This window comes from Triplophysa rosa, linkage group LG19, assembly GCF_024868665.1.
Source record: "Triplophysa rosa linkage group LG19, Trosa_1v2, whole genome shotgun sequence".
In the NCBI taxonomy this organism is placed as follows: domain Eukaryota; kingdom Metazoa; phylum Chordata; class Actinopteri; order Cypriniformes; family Nemacheilidae; genus Triplophysa; species Triplophysa rosa.
The window spans coordinates 18,550,911-18,571,173 of NC_079908.1; the positions used below are offsets into that span (position 1 = coordinate 18,550,911).

The 20,263-nt window shown below is 37.4% G+C and overlaps 1 protein-coding gene across 6 annotated transcripts in view; it reads right to left on the reverse strand.

Annotated features, from left to right (window-relative positions):
* Positions 1-17,242, reverse strand: part of mapk10 (mitogen-activated protein kinase 10) — a 51,852-nt gene extending 34,610 nt beyond the window's left edge. For 4 of the 6 annotated variants that reach the window (XM_057359820.1, XM_057359823.1, XM_057359825.1 and 1 more), the window contains exon 1: positions 16,988-17,241. In XM_057359820.1, the coding sequence (XP_057215803.1) occupies positions 16,988-16,990 (3 nt within the window). In that variant the 5' untranslated portion in view covers positions 16,991-17,241. Of the gene's footprint in view, positions 1-16,987 lie in introns of all 6 variants that reach the window. The other 2 variants (XM_057359821.1, XM_057359822.1) reach the window with 2 other exon arrangements.
* Positions 17,243-20,263: the final 3,021 nt, after the last annotated feature.

Genomic DNA, 20,263 nt, shown 5'->3' on the forward strand with positions numbered 1-20,263 from the left:
CCAGTCTGCAGACTGACTGACCATCCCAGCTCCATCTCAGGCAATTCCATCACCACCCAAGAGCAAAGACGGACTACTTGTCACATTAATGCTAAATTTACAATACTTGGTATTTAATGCTAAACTTACATCACATGACAGCAGTTTGAAGTTATAGCTGCACTCAGTGACTTTGATTGGAGGTTTCTGGGTGGGTGTTTGTAGGGAGTGGGTCTGTGAGTCTAGATAGAGGCCCTACACAGAAGGATTATTATTGTTTCGAGATGTCAGTCTTTGTAAAACTTTCGTGTCAAAACATTTCAGAACCTTATCATTTCAAAATTGTGGCCTCATTTATTATCTTCCATAACCGAGTAAAAGATTAAAATGTTCTAATAGTCTGTTACCATGGAAACAAACTTGGTCCATACTTGAAGCACTGTCTCTGCAATGATTTAGAAAAAAAAGGCTCTGGGATGGAGACGTCTCTTGGGAAATAAAGCTATCCGTGAGAATATGCTTGAGCAAATTTCAGGCAAACACAAAATATTAAGGCACACAAAAAATGATCAAACATTACACATAATGTAAGACCGGCAAAAAACATCTGCAGGCATCCAATCTCCAAAGCCACTGGTTTCCATAGTAACATACGAAATTAGACGTCAATGATTTGGATGAACTGAGATAAGCGTGATCATGCACACCTCTGCTCTGCTATTCAGAGACAGCACAGATGAAGAAATACAGCATTATCAATAAAGAGGAGTGGGCAGCAAGGTCAGTGGACGGCAAGCCTGATAAATGAGACCCGGAACAGATGAAGACCCTGATAAAGAAGAAATGAAGCAGTGGGTGCAAACGAACCATTAAAAGACAACAAGACAAACAGAGAGCATGAACTCTGACTTCCAAAGGTTACAACTACAGGAATCAATGCCTGGAGATAAGAACAGAATCCTAAAAGAATTGTTGGTTAAACATCCAAACTAAAAATAATGCAAGTCATTGTATCTAATGACACTGAAGAAGAGGATTGTGGGTAATAAATGAGGCCTGTTGTGTAGTATTGACAGAACCACAGAGGAGGCAAGGGTGAACACGATATTTAATAAAGTTGACCTTCACGCCCATCAACGGGATGAAAAAGTTCGTCTCAAGCCTTGAACACTACGCCCATAGACCCCCCCCCCCCGTTTGCTGCCATTTTAAAGAGAAAAATCCACATTGAATAAGGACACAAATTCTCACAAAGAACACATTTAGACATTCTCACAAGTCATTGTCGTACAATATATCCTCGATAACTCTTTTCAAAATAGGATGAGACAAAACGAAACACTTTCTAGGTGGGTTAGGTTTGGCTAAATGAGACGAAGTGTTAGAATAGGTGTGTATGATGTCACACGGGTGGTGTGTCACGGGCTAATTATGTAAAGCGTTTCGACTGCAGGTGAAGCATTCAGTGCATGGCAGACATGTGAGTCCAGAGCTACAATGACTCATCACCCCGAGACCCGACAGATGGAAAGTGTTCATCACCCATCTTTCCCTTTCCTCTCTCATAGAATTCAGTTTTGTGAAAAGAGAAGCATGCCAAAATGTCTTTCTGATATGGAGCACTAAATATCGTCTTATTGTTTTGTTTTTCTAACAGTTTCTATAGTATATTATTTTATATAGTTTTCTACAGAGGAACTCTGTGTGTGTCCCAATTCATACTCTTATATTATGCACTAAAAGTCCGTACTTCGGTGGTGATGAGAAATGCTTGTGTGAGCTAAAATTCGACTTAAATTCAAACTAAATATTGGGCAAATATTGGCAAACGATTGGCAAACGATCGACCCTAAAGTCTGAGAAAAATGTGAATGTCTTAGCATTCTGATTCAACCGTTACAGGTTTACACAATACAACAGAAGACCACAGCGCTCTGAAACCCTGGAAATCAGAAGCGCTATAATTACATCATCAACACCTTCACCTCGCCTGATTGGCTACAGCCGTCTCAAACCACACTACAGTATGTTACGTATTAAGTCTCATTCATTCCCAATTCTTAGATTCTGCTAAAATACAAGCAAACCCTCATTAATATGCGAAAAAGATATTAAAGATGGGACACCGAAATTATGCGAGAAATTGAAAGCTGATTATTATGAAGACAAAAGGCAGACACTCGACCTCTCCCATCTGATGTCACACGCATCACGTCTGGGACTTTAATATTATTCTTCATTCCATCTGTCGATCAATAGAGGTTTGGCAAGATTCCTTTGTCTGGGAAAAGCTAAATGCAATCTAGGAGAAGTGAACAGAAATATAACAGAAATAGGAAACTATTGCACTTACAAAACAAGGCAAGTGATACGAATAATTTCATTTATACTTTAATACGGATTAATCTTTTAAGTGTGCATGGCCTGCAGTTTTAGAGGATAATATTAGATCATTAGCTATTTACCTGTTAACAAGCCATTGCATTTTTTAATTAATGACCAATTATCAAATTATGCAAGTTATAAGACTGTTTTTGTTTATCATGCAGGATATTAACAAGAACAAAAAATATTTATTTCTGTTGGACAACTAGTCAGAGTTTTGTTCCACGTTATGTGAGTGTGCGTGCGTGTGTGTGTGTGTGGAATGGAGCCTCTGTCAGCAACAATGTGGCTGGTTTACTTGTGAAAAACAGAAGGTCATGAAACATTTCCTCTCGCTGGAAGCCAATCTAGGCCCTGCTGGTGGTGTCGAGGGCCGTCTTCACGGCAGATGCAGTAAAACAAGATCCCCTCGAAAAGAACATCTCACCTCCCTGCTGTCTGTGCTGTGTATGTCTGCATAATACAGGGCAGTCACATTAACTCTGAATATGATCTGAATGACATGGTTGTTTTTAATTAATTAATTAATTAATTAAAGGCCCAATGTGTAATTTGAGAATACAGAGAATTACAGAAATGCAAATAATAATACACATAATTATTTATAACATTGTTTCTACAGTAGCCCTAAATGGACAAACTGCTATACAGAGCGCATTTCGTAAATACGTTATCTACTTCGACAAAGAAGCAAAAACATGACAACATCTTAGTCCTGTATCAGCTGCTGTAGTGCTTTGAAAGGAAGGGGTGGAGTGAGCTGTTGGTTGCAGTTCACAACCTCACCGCTAGATGGCGCTACATTTTATATACACTGGACCTTTAAACCATCTCAAAGCAGTAGTAAATTCCTATTAAATAACTACATGAAATATCACTTTTATGCCATGATGTAATATAATTTTGATGAAATAAAAGACGTTACGAAGGACGTCTATACACTAAAAAATTCTGGGATATTTTTCAACTAAATTAACCACTGCTGGGTCTTTTCAACCTAAAATACTGAGATGTTTTAACTCATTGTTGGGTCATTGTAACAGGTAGTGGTCTAGCTTTTGTTGAAACCAGTAACTTTGTATTAGCACCTATTGTATTATTGCTCCTGTATGACATATCGCTTATTGCTCCCTGAACTCTCTGTAAGTCGCTTTGGATAAAACTCCAAACAGAGCTCTCTCTGGAAAACAGAGAAATTGTAATGGTTTCCCTTACCAAAACCACTATGAACCATCAGCGGTTTACCATTTAAATCAATATAAAATTTCTTTGTGTAGTGTGTTTTAGGTCTTATTCCAGTCGGATTCAACACTATTAGATCACTACTGTATATAACATCTACTGTAAATAGACCCATTAGAACCAAACAAATACCAGTAGAGACGCACGTTGACCATCACAGTACAGTTTCCATTCAAACCAACACAAATTCTATTATAACCATTACACCCATTTCTATTTTTTTCAACAGGGCGTTTTAAAGGAATAAGGTAGTTTGTAATTTTAAGTTTGTGTCAAATTATTAATATACCAGTCAGCGTTGGGTGTAACTAGTTACTAAGTAATTAGTTACTGTAATTTAATTAGTTTTCCCTGGAAAAGTAAAGTAAGGGATTACTCAAATTTTTCTGTAATTTAATTGCAATTACTTCTGATGTAATTAAACTAAATACTTTGTGTAATATGGGCGTATGGAGATCGCCCATCATGTTTACGGACGAGGTAATGAATACATTTTATTTTATGTCATCGTAATGACTTAGCTTGCAAGAAACGTGGAATGTAAAGCTACGTTAGCCCGCGATTGATATTGGACTTTGTCCATTGATTTGGTAGCGTAATGCTACACAGTTTTACCTGTTTTTTTGTGCGACATATACTGTATTTCATATGGTAACTGAATTCGTAACTATTCAAATAATCTGTGCATGAGTATTTCGTGTACAATAAAAAAAAAGTGCTTACCTGTCTATTAAAACACATGCGAGAGCGGAGTCTCTGTCGAGTCCATGTTGGTCGCGAAGCTCTCTCCATTTAGAAAACGCCACGCCGGTATTAACCCTTGTTTTATTTCTTCGTTTGACCATAAGCCTGCTTGCCTCATTTGGCCTACGTTTACACTTTTTTAGGTTTCCTTTACTCGCCAAAGAGTAATCGTGATCCATAATAACAGAACAACAGATGCTGTATAACCACTTCCGCATTTGCGTGTTGCCGTAGTTCTACAAGCGGAAACTGAGGGTAGTGCGGAGCAGCGGATATTAAGTCACTGATATGCGACAAATACAAGGGAGATAAGGGACGGGCCATTATTTTAAATAGGAATTTCTCTGGATTTGTACATTCTTGGGAACATTTGGGATAATATAAGTACACAACTGCATGAAATATATCACACTGTGCAAGTGATTTTTGGATATTTCATAACAATATTCTTCCATATTGTGGCTTTAATAATACTACTTTATGTATTAAAAGAGCCATTTCATGTCTATCCTTGAATCACTTAACTAATCAAGGTTGATATAGGATATAGAAAGTAATTAGTAATCAGTAACTAAATACTTTTTGGAGAGAGTAATTTGTACAGTAATCTAATTACACTATTGAATATGTAATTAGTAACTAATAATTAATTACTTTTTTAGAGTAACTTGCCCAACACTGATACCAGTATTAGAAGTGTGTTTTTCTCATTTGAAAATAGATCAGGGCCGTTGTGTGCTGTGTTCAAATATCAAAGGTAAAAGTCGAGCAGCAAGTGAGTCAAAACTAAAGGGTGTTGAGTGCTGACGGTGTTACTTCACACCTCAGGTTTTCTCACATCACACCACAGAGTTGATTTTAAAACCTTCAGATTATTCAGCAGTTCTGCAGTCAAATTTCTCATTATATCTCTATATACTTCACAGAATACACACTAAATACTGCAGAAAACAGAAGTATGCTATGCTATTAGCAAACAGCATGCACAGGCTGGATTCGCTGGAGTCTGAGCTCTTACTGAGAAGAGCTGTAATGTGCTTTGTTTACTGGTAAATCAATGGCAGACATCACTCACTAATTACACAGCACTTGAATATTTTGCAGTTGGCTGCACAAATGCATCGCTGGAGTCCAGGCACATCATTGACTCGAGCTGTAAATCAGTGCAAACGCTGCAGGAGGACACAATTGTTATCCTCTCTCTCTCTCTCTCTCTCTGTTTCTGCTCTTATATTTTCTTAGTTTTGGCCTGTTATGTTTTTGTATGTGATTGTTTGCTTGAATATGTGTAAAAACATACGTACTTATGTATTTATTTATCTATTTTGGGGACTATAATTGGTATTGAGTAAATGTGACATATTTTACACTTGGGAACATAATAATTTTTTATTTAGTTATAAAAATGCATTTAAACTATAATGAATATATAAAAACTAATATAATGGCCATCTATTCTGAACACATGAAAGTGACCTAAGATATTTAATCTTGTTTTATGAAAGAAAATATAAGAAGTATGTTAATTTATGTTCAAAAATCTAAAAACAAATCTGGGGTAAGAATTACGAAAACTAAATATATTTTTTTTTCTCACTTTCCTTGTGAAGTAAATGTATATTGATTTAAGGATTTGTAGATAGTTCTACTAAAAATAAACACAAAAAGCTTAGTATGCAATTCATTTTTTTGCAGTGCACGACTGTGGACTCCTAAGTAAAGAAAACAAAAGTTCTGTTCCAAAACGTAGTGAGATGTCTAAAACAGCCTTGGGAATAATAAACACAACTCTGACATGAAGGCTGTTCCAGAAGGTCCTAAGCAACAGTCCCAGAATGCATTGCCATGAGCTCAGTAAAATCATTTATCCAAAATGGCAGATGACATGTGCAGAGTTGCAGCCTACTCTATGTGTTTCAAATCAGTGATGATTCATTCAGTATAAACGTTATATTTATTTTATATTTTATAACAAATTCATATTGAAATCTTTAACTACGGATTGCTGACTTCTGAGAAAATAATGTATGAAATTGTTGAGAAATTGACCTCAGAAGAAAAATCCCAATCTGCCCAATCTGATCAGATTATAATAATCGACCTAATGAAGCACATTTATTTTAAAGGAACAGCACAACTGGTGTAACTGGTGCATGAAGTCTCATTTGGGCATTACGTAATCTGCTTGTTCCAATTTTGGCTGTCTTCTCATGCTTGACATAGTCAATTTGTCAAAAAACGAGTTGAACGTATTAGGCCATGTTCACACTTTACTTCTTTTTTGAAGCTGCTAGCGTCTGTTTTACATTATAATCCTATGGAGTAAACCGTGTTTTCGAAAAAAGTCCTGAGCTTCTTTTGAAACGTCAGCGTCTTCTTCTGCAGCTCAGAGCGTCATTTGTCACCTTTTTCACAGATAACCAATGACAGAGATCAAAATGCGAGGAACGTGATTGGTCGAGAAGGCTCAAACTTGATAAAATAAAATGGCGGCCGTTGGAGCATAGTTTTGTTTAAATGCAAGTTTAATTTTCACTTTCAATAACTTTTGATTGCATTTCTTGCATTGGTATTGTAGTTTTTAAATATGTGATTGGTTATTGCATAGGCACTCTCTGTTTATAATTCAAATTAAATTCGGTTACGCTGCCTAATATGAAGCCTGTCTCTCTAAGATGCCTTCGTGCACAAATGCTATCTTTGAACATTGCCGGCTGGTATTTGTAACCACAACGCTGGGGGCGTTTTTTTTTTAACTAAAAAAGCGCCATTGTCAACATTTTCTTGTCAAAAAAAATACGTAGTATTTCTGTGCTCGATACACTCCCCCAAGGTTCATATAGGTTTCGGAAAGTTTTTTTCGAAGATGAAGAATCACGTAACAACTTTTCTTAGTCCCTTATTGGGCAATTCTCCCAGAAAAGACCGCGCACGGCAAGGCAAAAGAAATAGCCCTCCCACGCGTCAACTGATAAGAAGACCCGCTTACCATCAAGATTGGCTGCGCTGCGTCAAGATTGGCTGTGTTTGTTTGTTCATGGCACTTCAGTGATGGATGTTATATAAACGGTGGATATAATGCTGGATTTGGAGATTGTTTGAAACTGATAGATGGCGCGGTCCCAGTGCTAAAAGATGCCGGACATGAACCGCACGCGGTAAGTGAAACTGAGTCATATGTCTGTGTTTTGTTGGCAATGGGTGCGCATGTGCATTAGTTCCGCCCCCCCCCCCCCCACACGCGTTGTGTTTTCAGAAATAATCGTACAGCTGTATCTGTCTTTTATAAATGTGATCAAACTAAAGAATCTACGGATATTTGAAGGGTACGATACTATTCTGAAAGTACTCAAGATTAACATGAGATATGCAGAAACTGTCTGAGTAACGGCCACTTTAAAATCATTCGGCCAGAGTGATTGCAGAGTGTCTATCTATATTCATACACAAAAGAGAATAAATATATTAAATAAAGTATAGAGAGCTAATGGTAATGAATTGAGTGCATTTATAGATACCAGAATGCAAAATAGAGCAGAAAGAGGTTCTACTTTCCTCTCTCATTGTTTGAACATTGCCATAATGTGAATTAAAAAGACATAATTCCTAGCAATAAGATTAAATGGAGAGCAAATGAAAACATTTGCCTCCTAAATCTCAGTTTCTCCTACTAAAAAGAGCCAGGAATCTCACACAGTCTCCAGTGGAATATGAGAAAAGCACATTTATATCAATCAATTTTAGGAGAAATATCTGATATAAAGTATTAAAATTCTAAAGACACTCAAATAAAACACAAATGAGAACTCCATCAAATCTCCTGAGCAACGAAGGAGCATCCGCTGAGCAATACAATTTTCCTCTGTGCTAACAGCACATTTGAAGTGAAATTGCTTTCATATATTTTCTGTCCTATAAACTGTCGGGGTTCACGGATATCACAGCGTGATTTCTTTCTTCAAAGAAAAGAGTTTTAATCCCTGGAACCAATGGAAATCCACTAACTTCATTATTCATAAAGCACTCTTGATTCGAAACAAGCCACAGACAAAGTGGCTTTTGCATTGATGCTGTCAACCGACAGCCACTCAAAATCGATTTCATTTTTGGACTGAACCATAAACAAAGGAAGTGTCTAATACAAAATCTACTGAGCTGATCATTGCGTAAACAGGAAGCTACCTTCTAGGGGGCATTCATATTGAACATGATCTGTAGGCGGCTGCCTTGGATTTCGAACGAGCTAATGTGGTAGAAACAAAAAACAAAAGCTTTCTGTCATTCGTTTCGTCTCCCTTTGAGTGAAACACCAAACTTTCTGACAGATCTCGAGTGCTTCCTTCATTGGGTGGGCAGAGTACAAAACATACGCCACCCCCAAACAGTTCAAGATTTCACTTACACAAATCCCAGCGTTCATCATGTTCCCAAACTATCTGCAGTGACTCAACGAGTTTCTTAGCAACAACCAAAAAGCTCAAGAAGTCAACAGCGATGTTCTCCAGCGCTATGACTGTGATTCACATTATACTGTCAGTCATTTGTCTGGCTTGATCTAAATGACAATAGACGAAAAACCTGAAAACTCATATTTAGCCTACAATGGCAGATGCCTTAAGTGTCCAAAGTAAATGTCACTCGCTGTTCTGTGAACATCAAATCCTCTTTTCTGTGGCAGCAACATGTTCTCTCCGGTCTCTGCCAATCATCTATCTATCGTTTCTCTGTTCTGCTTTTAGTCTATCTATCTATCTATCTATCTATCTATCTATCTATCTATCTATCTATCTATCTATCTATCTATCTATCTATCTATCTATCTATCTATCTATCTATCTATCTATCTATCTATCTATCTATCTATCTATCTATCTATCTATCTATCTATCTTTTCTCTGTCCTGCTTTTAGTCTGAGCACAAGAACAGATAGAGAGATTGAGACCTGTTTTAGCCAGCGCTGTATGTTCTCTCGGGAAGGCTATTTTAAATGACCCTTCTGTATGTCACTCTGCAGACAAGTCACGTTTCTTTTTCTTCAGAGTATTGCCTTGTTAAAACTGGTTCGGACTTGGAGACATACAGAATTAAATATCACATAAAATTGAGTTATATTCCAGCTAGACTGAATTAAAGGGGTCATATGACACGGCTAAAACTAATATTATCGTTTGTTTTAGATGTAATGCAATGTTTATACATGATTTAAGGTTAAAAACGATGTATTTTCCACATACCGTGCATGTTTGTATCTCCTCTTTGCCCCGCCTCTCTGAAACGCGCGGATTTTTTACAAAGCTCATGGCTCTGAAAAGTTTGTTGTGCTGTGATTGGCCAGTTAACCAGTGCGTAGTGATTGGTCAAATACTGCAAGCGTGTGACGGAAATGTAACGCCTCTTACCATATTTGGAACATCAGGTTCCTCTTCAATTGTACTGACAGGTACGCCCACCTTACTTGCGTATACATTTGGGCGGTCTTAGTCAAATCATACCACGAACTGATGTAGATTTGTGGGGGTGTGGTTACACGAGGCGTTTCAGGCAGGTCTGGGTGAGCATTCGCTTTTATATAGAATGCATCTTTTGTTCCTACACTTTCATTTGTGCAATTTTACGTGTCTAAATCATGCATGAGCAACTTATAACACACCAAAGACACAGAAAAACACCTGTTCGCGCCATATGACCCCTTTAAGCAACATTGCAAATACAGTATTTTGAAAAGCTTCTTTTAAGATACATATACAGTACTTTTTTATTTAGCCGTCCATTGCTTTTCTATTTTAAGAAAAAGACATAAAGGGGTTTCAATCATATGAAGTTGTATGTGTGGTAAGGGTAAACCCTACTTCGTGGAGACTAATGGCAGTAATGTTCCACCTTGTTGGGAGACTTTTTTGGTTCCCATGAGGAAAACAGCTTATAAATCATGTTAAAACGGTTTTTATGATCTCCATATTTGGTGATTTTTATTTTTCCCCCTGGTTTTGCATATACAGTATATAACCAATATAAAGTATTAAAAAGAGCTTGTCAACTTTGACAACGCAGCATTTAATCATTTAAAAAGTACAGTGTTTTTTCCATTTCCTGAAAAACTGTGAATTTGGACATCAAAGGTTTTGGAAGGACAGCGGCGATAGGAAAAGTCCCCATAAAACATGGAAACACCATGTGTGTGTGTTTACAGCTCTTGCTGTGTGTGTTTGTGTGTTTATAGCGTTCACACTGTTTGTCTGTTTTCTACTGCTGTGCACCAGAGGCCAATTTTAAGTCGGCTTACAAGCGTCACACAAATATGCCCTCCTTCTCTCTCTCTCTCTCTCTCTCTCCATGATTCTGTAAGAAGCCTAAAATGCCGTAATCAGGAGTTTTGCATCCAACCAAATACCGGAAAAAATACAACTAAACACCACAGCTTGCCGTGGCATGAAATAGGATGACTTCCAGTGGCTTCTGTGAAATATTTAGAATGACAAAAGTAAACCCATGATATGAATTTCTAAATCGTTATTGCCAGGGCTGGGGAGTTACGAAATACATGTAACTTAGCTACGTATTTAAAATACAAAATTTGAGTAACTGTATTTCATTACAGATACTTTTAAATGGGTGGTAATCAAATTACAGTTACATCCGAAAAGTATTTTAGATTACCAAAGTGATTACTTGGAATTTCAATGGCATTTATTTCATTTAAACATTAATATAAACTGGAACGGGCACTTAATGTAAACAGCAATTGGTGATTCTCTAACTCATCTGCAACAATCTGCAAAAGCATTTAAAAAAGCAGTTATGCTCATACATTTCATACCCCTTGACGAATATGCAAAATTTTAATAATTTAAAAAAAATAAGAGGGATCTGGGTTCATAGAAAAATGCATGCTAATATTATTTAGTACTGTCCTGAATATGTGTGTTAGTTGTTTGTGAGTTTCTTGTTTAAGTACTTTTTAGGTAATTGTGACTTTTTGTCTCACAGTTCTGACTTTCTCTCACAATTGTGAGTTTATAACTCATAATTCTGACGTCTTTTCTTAGAATTGTGGACTATAATGTCTAATGAGGGAAATTTGTAAAACTGATGTTGTTTAAAATAATAAGTAGAGGAAAGCCAAGTCCTCTGTTTGATGAACCTTATTAGTTTTCCAAACTAGTCTAACGTACTTAGATTAAGTTACAAAACTAATCTAACAAAATATGTTACAGATTACTTTTTAAAGCATGTATTTTGTAATCTGTAGTGAAATACATTTGAAAAGTAAGCTTGCCCGGGTTATTGCATATGGCTATCCGGAAATATGTCTGAAATACCTGATTCTGATTGGTCACATAGTTTTGTTTACTGACCCTGAAACCACTATAGAATAACATCTACCAAACTTTCAGATGTGTCATGAACTAGTGATATATCTTAAGCTTCATCATGTCTAAACTATCACTTTGCTAACTCCCTCAATATTTTCTCCTCCACCAATCCACCAATCTTTCCATCTGCATCTCCTCTCACCTCAGTTTCTCCCCACCGTGTAACTTCCTGTTCTTTTTTGTGCATCACATCTACGCTGACAAACACAAATAAAGCAAAACACTTCCTGTGCACTGAGAGCCTGTATTTAAAAACGCACAGAAAACAGTAACAAGACAGTACAGACACAGGCATCAGGACAGAGGGAAATGACATTTGTCCAAACACTTGTATTAGAAGAACACAAACAAAGCGCTGAGATAATAGCCTCTCATTAGTGTGCTTAGGTAATTAAAGTTGTCCCTTACATAACACTCTCTGTCACGCTCACACACAAAGAGCTCCTGCGAAAACATCTAAATGATTCACATTCCTTCAGCAAACAGTGTGACCCATGGATGTGGACACTGGAATAATTCAGATGAGATGGCCGATCGAATGGAGACACCTTTGAAAAATCTGTTGAAGTCCCTGTTGAAAAAACAGCATATGCTGGTTAGGTAGCATATAATTTTGAAGCATGGTAGCTGGTTTAAACTGGTAATTTGCTGGTTTATGATGGTAATATGCTGGTTTAAGATGGTCATGTGTTGGTTGAGGTGGTCATGAGCTGGTCCTAAAATGGTCATGTGCTGATTTAAGGTGGTCCTGAGCTGGTTTAGGACCAGTTTAAAGGGACACTTCACCCAAAAATAAAAATTCTGTCATCATGTACTCACCTTCGAGTTGTTCCAAATCTGTATACATTTATTTGTTCTGATGAACACAGAGAAAGAGATTTGGAAGAATGCTTGTAACCAGACAGATTTTGTCCCCCGTTGACTCCCATAGTTTCCATTTGTGGGTGAAGTAAACCAGCACATGACCGTCTTAAACCAGCACAAACCAGCTACCGTGCTTCATATACCTAACCAGCATATGATGTTTTTTCATACATAATATACTCCTCTGCCTTAACTAGTTTTTATTTTGACTCAAAATCTTTTGAGATCTTTTCATCTTCCCATCTCTCTCTGGCATGGTGGGGTGTGATGGCAACATGCAGATTTGCAGAGTCTATCATTTTTTTCCTAGGCTGTAACACACTTGTTCATTTATTTCTCTCTCCTCCCTGATCAGCATGAGGCTAAATCGTACTGGACATCACTCCTCGAACCCTGACCCCTCCAGCTCTCTCCAGCTCCACGTCCACAGATCTCTTTTATCACTCACTAATCTCCATCTAACTTTCATTCTGTCACATACTCTCTCTCTCTCTTCAAACGACAGTCACTCTATCCTGAAAAATGTGCACGAATATAAAACAATAATAGGATTTTCACTGTGAATATACTGACGATGAATGATTAAGCGATTCAGATACCGAGGGATTCGAGGCCGAACACAAAAACAGGGAGTGCTGATGAGCCGAGAGTTTTACATCTCACAATTCTCTTCTACATTATCAGCTAAATCCTGTGCTGGCAGATGCAGTATTGCAGTTTTAATCACAAGTATCTCTGACAGCGTCAGTACCAAGCCAAGCAGGGCCACCGGCACCATAAAGACACTTTAAATGTGAAGAATTAAGAATAACAGATTTAATTCTTCACAATTCTTATATGAAAAATAAATCACACATGAAGGTAGCACTGACCTAAATAACCAATTTACTGTTAATCTAATTTTGTAACATGACATTTACACCTTCAGGGATTAAATTCTTTGATAAAACAATGAGTCACCTCACAAAGCGTTCATGTGGCTTTATAAGACTTGAAATATGACACAGACATCTTGAAACTCTGCAAAAATGTTTTATATAATTTAATATAGATTTATATAAAATTATTATTATTATTATTAGTCACCCTTTGTCACAGCGTTTTGCAAATATCTAACTGACAGAAAAGTATTGAAAAGTGCCTATACAATGTTTTTTCTATTTCCTGAAAAACAGTGAATTTTGACAGCCGATGTTTCGTAACGATAGCGACAATATATATTTGGATTTAGATATGACGTAAAAAGGCATACATGATTTTGAATAAAATGAAAACATTATTGTAATTGTGGATAACACAAAGTTCAAAATTACGACACAATAAACATTCTGTAATAGCTATTATTATTTAAGCACACTGACGATTAAAACTAATCTACGAAAACTGCACAGAGAAGCCTGAACATGTTGCCAGGTTGTTTCGATCACGCAGTGCTGTTGGATTTACCACTGTCGAGAGACTAACGCTTATGTAAGGATGTGTTAGGAGAACACAACTAACAAACAGCTCTGTAATTATATAAACAAACACCAAACCAATAACAGCACCATCTGTCAAACCAAGACCTGAAACACGAAGACCTCCCAATATGAATTATGGGATTATGGGAATTGTAGTTCAAGGCATCCATAATACTAAAAGGCTGAAGAGCTTCGTTCAGTTGATAAAAGTCCCGATACTTCCCTTTTGAAGTGAAGCAGGGAGGTCAAACATAAAAGTGAAAAGCTGGTGGTGGATTTTCTTCTCGCTGCTGGCTGCAGTGTTCAGTAATATCAAACTCAATCCCAGCAGCCTTTGTTTCAAGTATCTCAAAACCATCACGAAAAACATTCTCCTCAAGGGCTGAAGTTTCACTGAAAATCACAGCACTGAAAACAAACATTTAACAATGTACAGGGAAAAAAAACACGGAACAAAACATAGTGGATGCATGTGGGTGTGTATTGAGATGTGAGATTCTGTTTCTTGCGTGAGCTGGTTATTAAAGAACAAGGTCTATTTCTCTGAAGGAATGAAGGACACATATTAAAACAGCATATAATGAATGAGAGGGTGACTCAGAAATAAAGAGACATACAGGAAGTCACCCTAGCAGGTGGAGCTTTGTGTCAAGCCCCGCCCATCTTTTGCATAATTACATGCCCAATGAGCATCCTGTGACTCCACATGGCCAACAACAAATGACATCATCCATCACATGTTAGAACACATGCTAACAAAAAGCCCCCAAGATTCACGGACGATTAACTCAGATGCTTCGAAAAATTCACAATGTAAGCAACATTATATACATTACAAAAAATCTGCCTGGTGGAAAATGACATTTAGATATGATAGTGCTACATTAGCCTTTATTATTATCGTTATTAATAAAGCCTCTTTAAAAAGAAAAAAATCTCTTAAAACATTTAAGAAATGAACGCAAAGCAAGAATTGGTGGATATGTTAATGTCGCCAATAACAGCAGATTGCTAATGTCTGAAACCATTCCAATGGCATCTATTTCTCTGAGCATGCTAGCATGCGATCTCATTACAAATAGCTTAGGCCTGTACCACACACAATTTAACTGCAGAATGTGGACCTGCGATAGAAACATTACAACACTGAGATGGCTTAACCGCGGTTCACTAATCGCAACCACAACCAAGCAGAGACCAGACCGGCTACTGGCTCCCACACATAAAATATTAACTGTCCCTTCTGTGCACGACAGAGAGAAAAATGATGATTTTGCAATCCCAACGAGCTTTTCGATAACTACGGTTAGAGACTATAACCTTTTTAATCTGTGCTTTTCAAAGACTTCAAGAGATGTGGACCATCCAAATCCATAACACTTTATTTTTTACAGCTTCTCATATTCCAAAATAGCAAAAGAATGTGTGGTAACAAAAAACGACTGATTCAACATAAATGCAAAAGCTAAATTACAAATTAAGCAAACCAACAAAAAAGCCAAGTCTAATCAATGGACATTACCAACAAAATTAGTATTGTTATGGATTAGTATTGTTATCTTGCTCTTAATATGTATTTTATTTGATACTTTATTGTATTTTATGATTGTTTTGTACAGCACTTTGGTCAGTGTAAGCTGAATTTAAATGTGCTATATAAATAAAATAGACTTGCTATTAAATGACTTCTATCTCCAAGGTGCCATAAATTACATTTTCAACCTGCCATTTATCTGTTGTCTACAGGAGATATGTTTTCATAGCAGTCTATTAATGACCATTAGGAGACAGATCCTTAAAAAAACAGTGACCACCCGCTAGCGCCGAGGTCAGTTTGCACAGAGAAATCATTTGCCGAGCCGTCCAACTCGCATGCAGCATGATGCCAGTTTCTGAAGGCTGTCCTTTAATAATTCATTCTCAAGATGATTCTCTTTATCTTTCAAAATGTCAGCACACACCGAGAATACAACATTTTAGATGAACGGGACAGACTCTGACACATGAACCGAGCTTAGGCAGGACACCAACTGGATTGTGATTAAACAATAGAGACACAATGGGAAAGCCTTATTGCCCGTCTTTTGGGGGAGCTATGGATGGTGCATGCACCTTCAAATATTGTACTCTTTACTGAGCCCTGAAGATAGCACTTTTTAATGAAAAACACTCCTAATTTATTTTTAGTAATGTGTTAATAGGTTAAGTTAATATGGGCCACATTGCACCAATGCATCAAAACAATGGCAGTTTTTTTATTGTAATTGAATAATGGTCATTTTCAACTACAAGTGAGAATGAATTATATAACTTAATAAAAACCAGCAAATCTTCAGTATAGTTATTTTACACATTAGTACCTTCTGTTGAAAAAAACATGAAAAAAAAAACATCAACCTGGTACCCCTCACCTCAGATCCCATACTCCTAGAGCACTTTCAAAACATATCCAATAAAATTAATAGTCTTAGGCTATGGAATTAATGTGCTTCTTGTGCAAGAATTACACTGAATTAAAGTAATTTGATCTTTTTTTGTATTTAAACAGCCTACAGAAATACAAACTCGTGCATAAACATATTTGTGCATTTTCATAAAAAAATTTGACCCCATATCGAACGAATTAAGATCAAAAGCATCTATTTTGTAACAAAGGCCTGCTATCACTGCAAACAGGACAGTCGGTATGATGCAGGTCTGCGAGTGATGCAGGGAAAAAAAAACAATGGATGGATACGCGCTTGCACGCCAACATCGGGTGAACACCGGAGAAATCCGGTCAGTTTCGGGTCTGATCGTCCTCGTGCCCAGCGACAATCGTGACCGATCGTTTATTTTCTTTGCCACAAAGGCACTGACTTCATTAACCTTCAGCGATCAATATGCATCACCCCACCCTTCAGGTTCCCCGCATCAACATCTCTCACCGACCGACCTACCATTCCGTGCCAGATGCCCGACGATCCCGGTCCGGTGACAGTCTAGTCCTATTCAAAGCATCCCGGCAGGCCACGGTTTTAAAGATCACGATGAGGACGAAAAACGGTCACAAGGAAATAAACGCGAATAAAATGAAAATAGAGAGCGGAAGGCTGCGTTGCGATGCTGAATCACTGCGCGCTCACCGTCCTGCGACCATTGTGCTGCAGGATGCTGCTTGTACCATTAATGGATCCTACCAGCGTAGGGATGGGAAAGGGGGGTGCGGGAGACGGGTTGCCGTGGCAACCGGAGGGAGCTCGTCATGACGTCAAAGCAAGGGGTGAGGAGATTTAGAGTAGCGTGAGTAGATTGGTGCGCTTTTGCACATGACCGCCGACTGGGCGTTTGGAGGCGGGCGGAGAAGAGCGGCATCCCAGAGCATCCGACTCGTTGGAGCGAACCGGTTCAGTGGTTCTTTCGAGTCATCAGAGGAAGGACAGCTTACACATCCGAATACAACAGGAAGGCCTTATAATAAAATTAAAATGAGTAAAACACTAGAAATTAAAGACTGTAAAAAAAGATGAGTTTTAAGTTGTATTGACTTTTAAACTGTAGGCTACTGGTGCTGTGATAGTCATTATTAAATAACTTTGAATAGAAATACATTTAGGCCTAGTTAAATCTCCTGCGTGTTTTTAAAATCAGCTCATGTTATTACCGCTTTCAAGAAGTTCTCCCTTGCGGTAATTTGCAATGGCTAAACGATTCGGTTCATACGAATCATCGAAACGACTCGAATCAAAACAATGATTCATTTGAACATTATTAACCGCCAGTGCTGTGTTGTAGCTGAATGCTGACAGTATCTGTCCTGTTTTTTCCTCATAACCTTGCAGTCAGCTGTGTAGGGGTAGAAAAACATTAAGGATGAATTTAAGATCATTATATACCACCTATTACAACGGATTGTTGTTTTATGAACTTCCATGTCTTTGGGCGTCTTGTCATTGGAGACCTGCAGTTAAAATGACTGGCAGCTCAGCTGTCGTTGTCATATCCGTGTAGAACATGATAAATATGCGAGGTGCTCTGGGCATCAATCTCACGATTTCACTTCTCACAAAAATCAGACCTTGTGTTCTTGAATAAATAGCTGGAATCATATCTCTCCACATTCAGGACTGTCTCTCCAACGGGCTTTGCATTACAATGTCCTGACCCCGATTTCATTCAGTCAAACCCCCCTTCTCCTCTCTCTAAACTTTCACACCCCTACCCCTTTCCGCATATAAAGCTTTTTCATCATCTTGACTATTGTATTTTTAAAAATGTAAATATTTCACACAACTAAACAAGTTCTTAGCATCCAGACATCTTTTCATATTGTATTCATGTCTTTTACTAACTACATGCCTGAGAATGACCACGATCCACTCTGAAACTCAAGCCCACTCCAGAAAATCTTTACGTAATATCATGATGGAAATTATCGACACACATTGCCAATGCTGTGCAGGGCATGTTAAAAAGAACGAACCCACATTAACAGCAATCCATACATTTAATCTCCTACTGTTGATTTTTCTTAGAGAGTCGAGATCTCCATAAAGGTCTTTCAGTGTTTTCAAAAGGAATCAAATACATATTTCATGATGGTTGGAGAATATGGTGTCCTTTTTGATTCCGGTGAATCCCTTCTGAGAGAACAATCTTCCAAAGATATATACTTTAGACAAAAAACGTATTTAAAAATAAGAATGTTGGTTCGCAATAAACTGATCTGAAACCACCAGTCCTCATAAATCTTCATATGCAAACTGCCAAGTAATGTTTACATTTGAATATTCCATATTTCCATATTCACTTCTCAGGCAATACACACAATATTAAAATGTAAACCTTAAATGTACTGTAAATAGTTGGGATTAAAGTGTTTGCAAAATGCACAAATGTAAATGAATAATTACACGATAATTCCACTAGAGGGCATATATCGCATTGGAAATGTAAATGCAACTCAAATCTGTGCAAAAGGAAGCTTTCGAGCTTTATTACTTCCTGACAAAGTGAGAATTGACTCCTAGCTATTGAAGTCTCGAAAAGTAAACAGTCAAGTGCTGAAGGACACTGATAAGATTTGTGATTCATTTGTCCTTTCAGAGTTTACTTTTCCTACATACTGCTTGAATAATGCATAATCTCTGCCATTAGCTAAACTGATTTTTTTTCCCCCTCACATACAGCCAGAAAACACAAAGATGCAAAATATCATCAAAATCTAATTTACCGTAACGTATATTGTAACAAACGTCAACATAGACCATCCATCATTGTCGCTTTTATACAATTTCTGGTGAGAAGCACATGGCAGTTGAGTTATTGACATATATACAAATGTTTTTCATTATCTCTGAAAAGTATAACTGTCGTAGTTCTAGGAAATTGATATTTACATACTGGAATCAGGATCACCATTATCACCAATGTCTTTCATATGAATACATTACAATAACTATTAAACTGCCTCATTGCTTTTCAAATGAAGCGTTTCCGCTTCCCATGATGAATAAAGCAGAAGACATAGAAATTAAAGAAATGCAACATGAAACAACTGAACCTTAGAGAGTGCATCTGGAAATTTTCTTAAATTATAAACTAAACTGTTAAAATGTTTGGTCAGGTATACCTAAAATACGCCACATTTGGTACATTAACCACTTTAACCACGCATTAACCACACAAATAAAAGTGCATCTGAAGGTCAACTGGAAGAGCATGATGTTGGCAATGCCAAGGTCATGGGTTCAAATTCTACGCAATTCCAGGTTAAGCTTTATAGAGCTTAAGAGATATTTTTAAGGACTAAATCAGGTAGAAATATTTCACACATCTTCGCATCTTTTTATAGTGTAAACTACACTAAACTCAAGCAAAAGCAAGCTATGAAATACTCGAAGACATTTTGGGTCTGAAAGTAACTGCGTGTAATATACGGCATGAAAAGGTACTTTACATAAGAAGCTGAATTCCACAAGGTTTAACATACGCACTTGAATGAGATATCTGAGATCAGACAGATTAAACCGTATTTACCTCCTGCATACTTCTAAGTCTTTAGGGAGTATAATAACCCCATTTAGACTGTATATAGAGCGAGTGATGGTCTCAAAGTTAAAGTATTTATGCTGTTTTATATGAAAGTTTGTTCTCTAGTGGCATGCTGCTTTCCTCCGAGGTGTAGCAAAAGTGCAAAGGGAAGCATATTTGCAAAACCCAGGGCAAGCAATTAC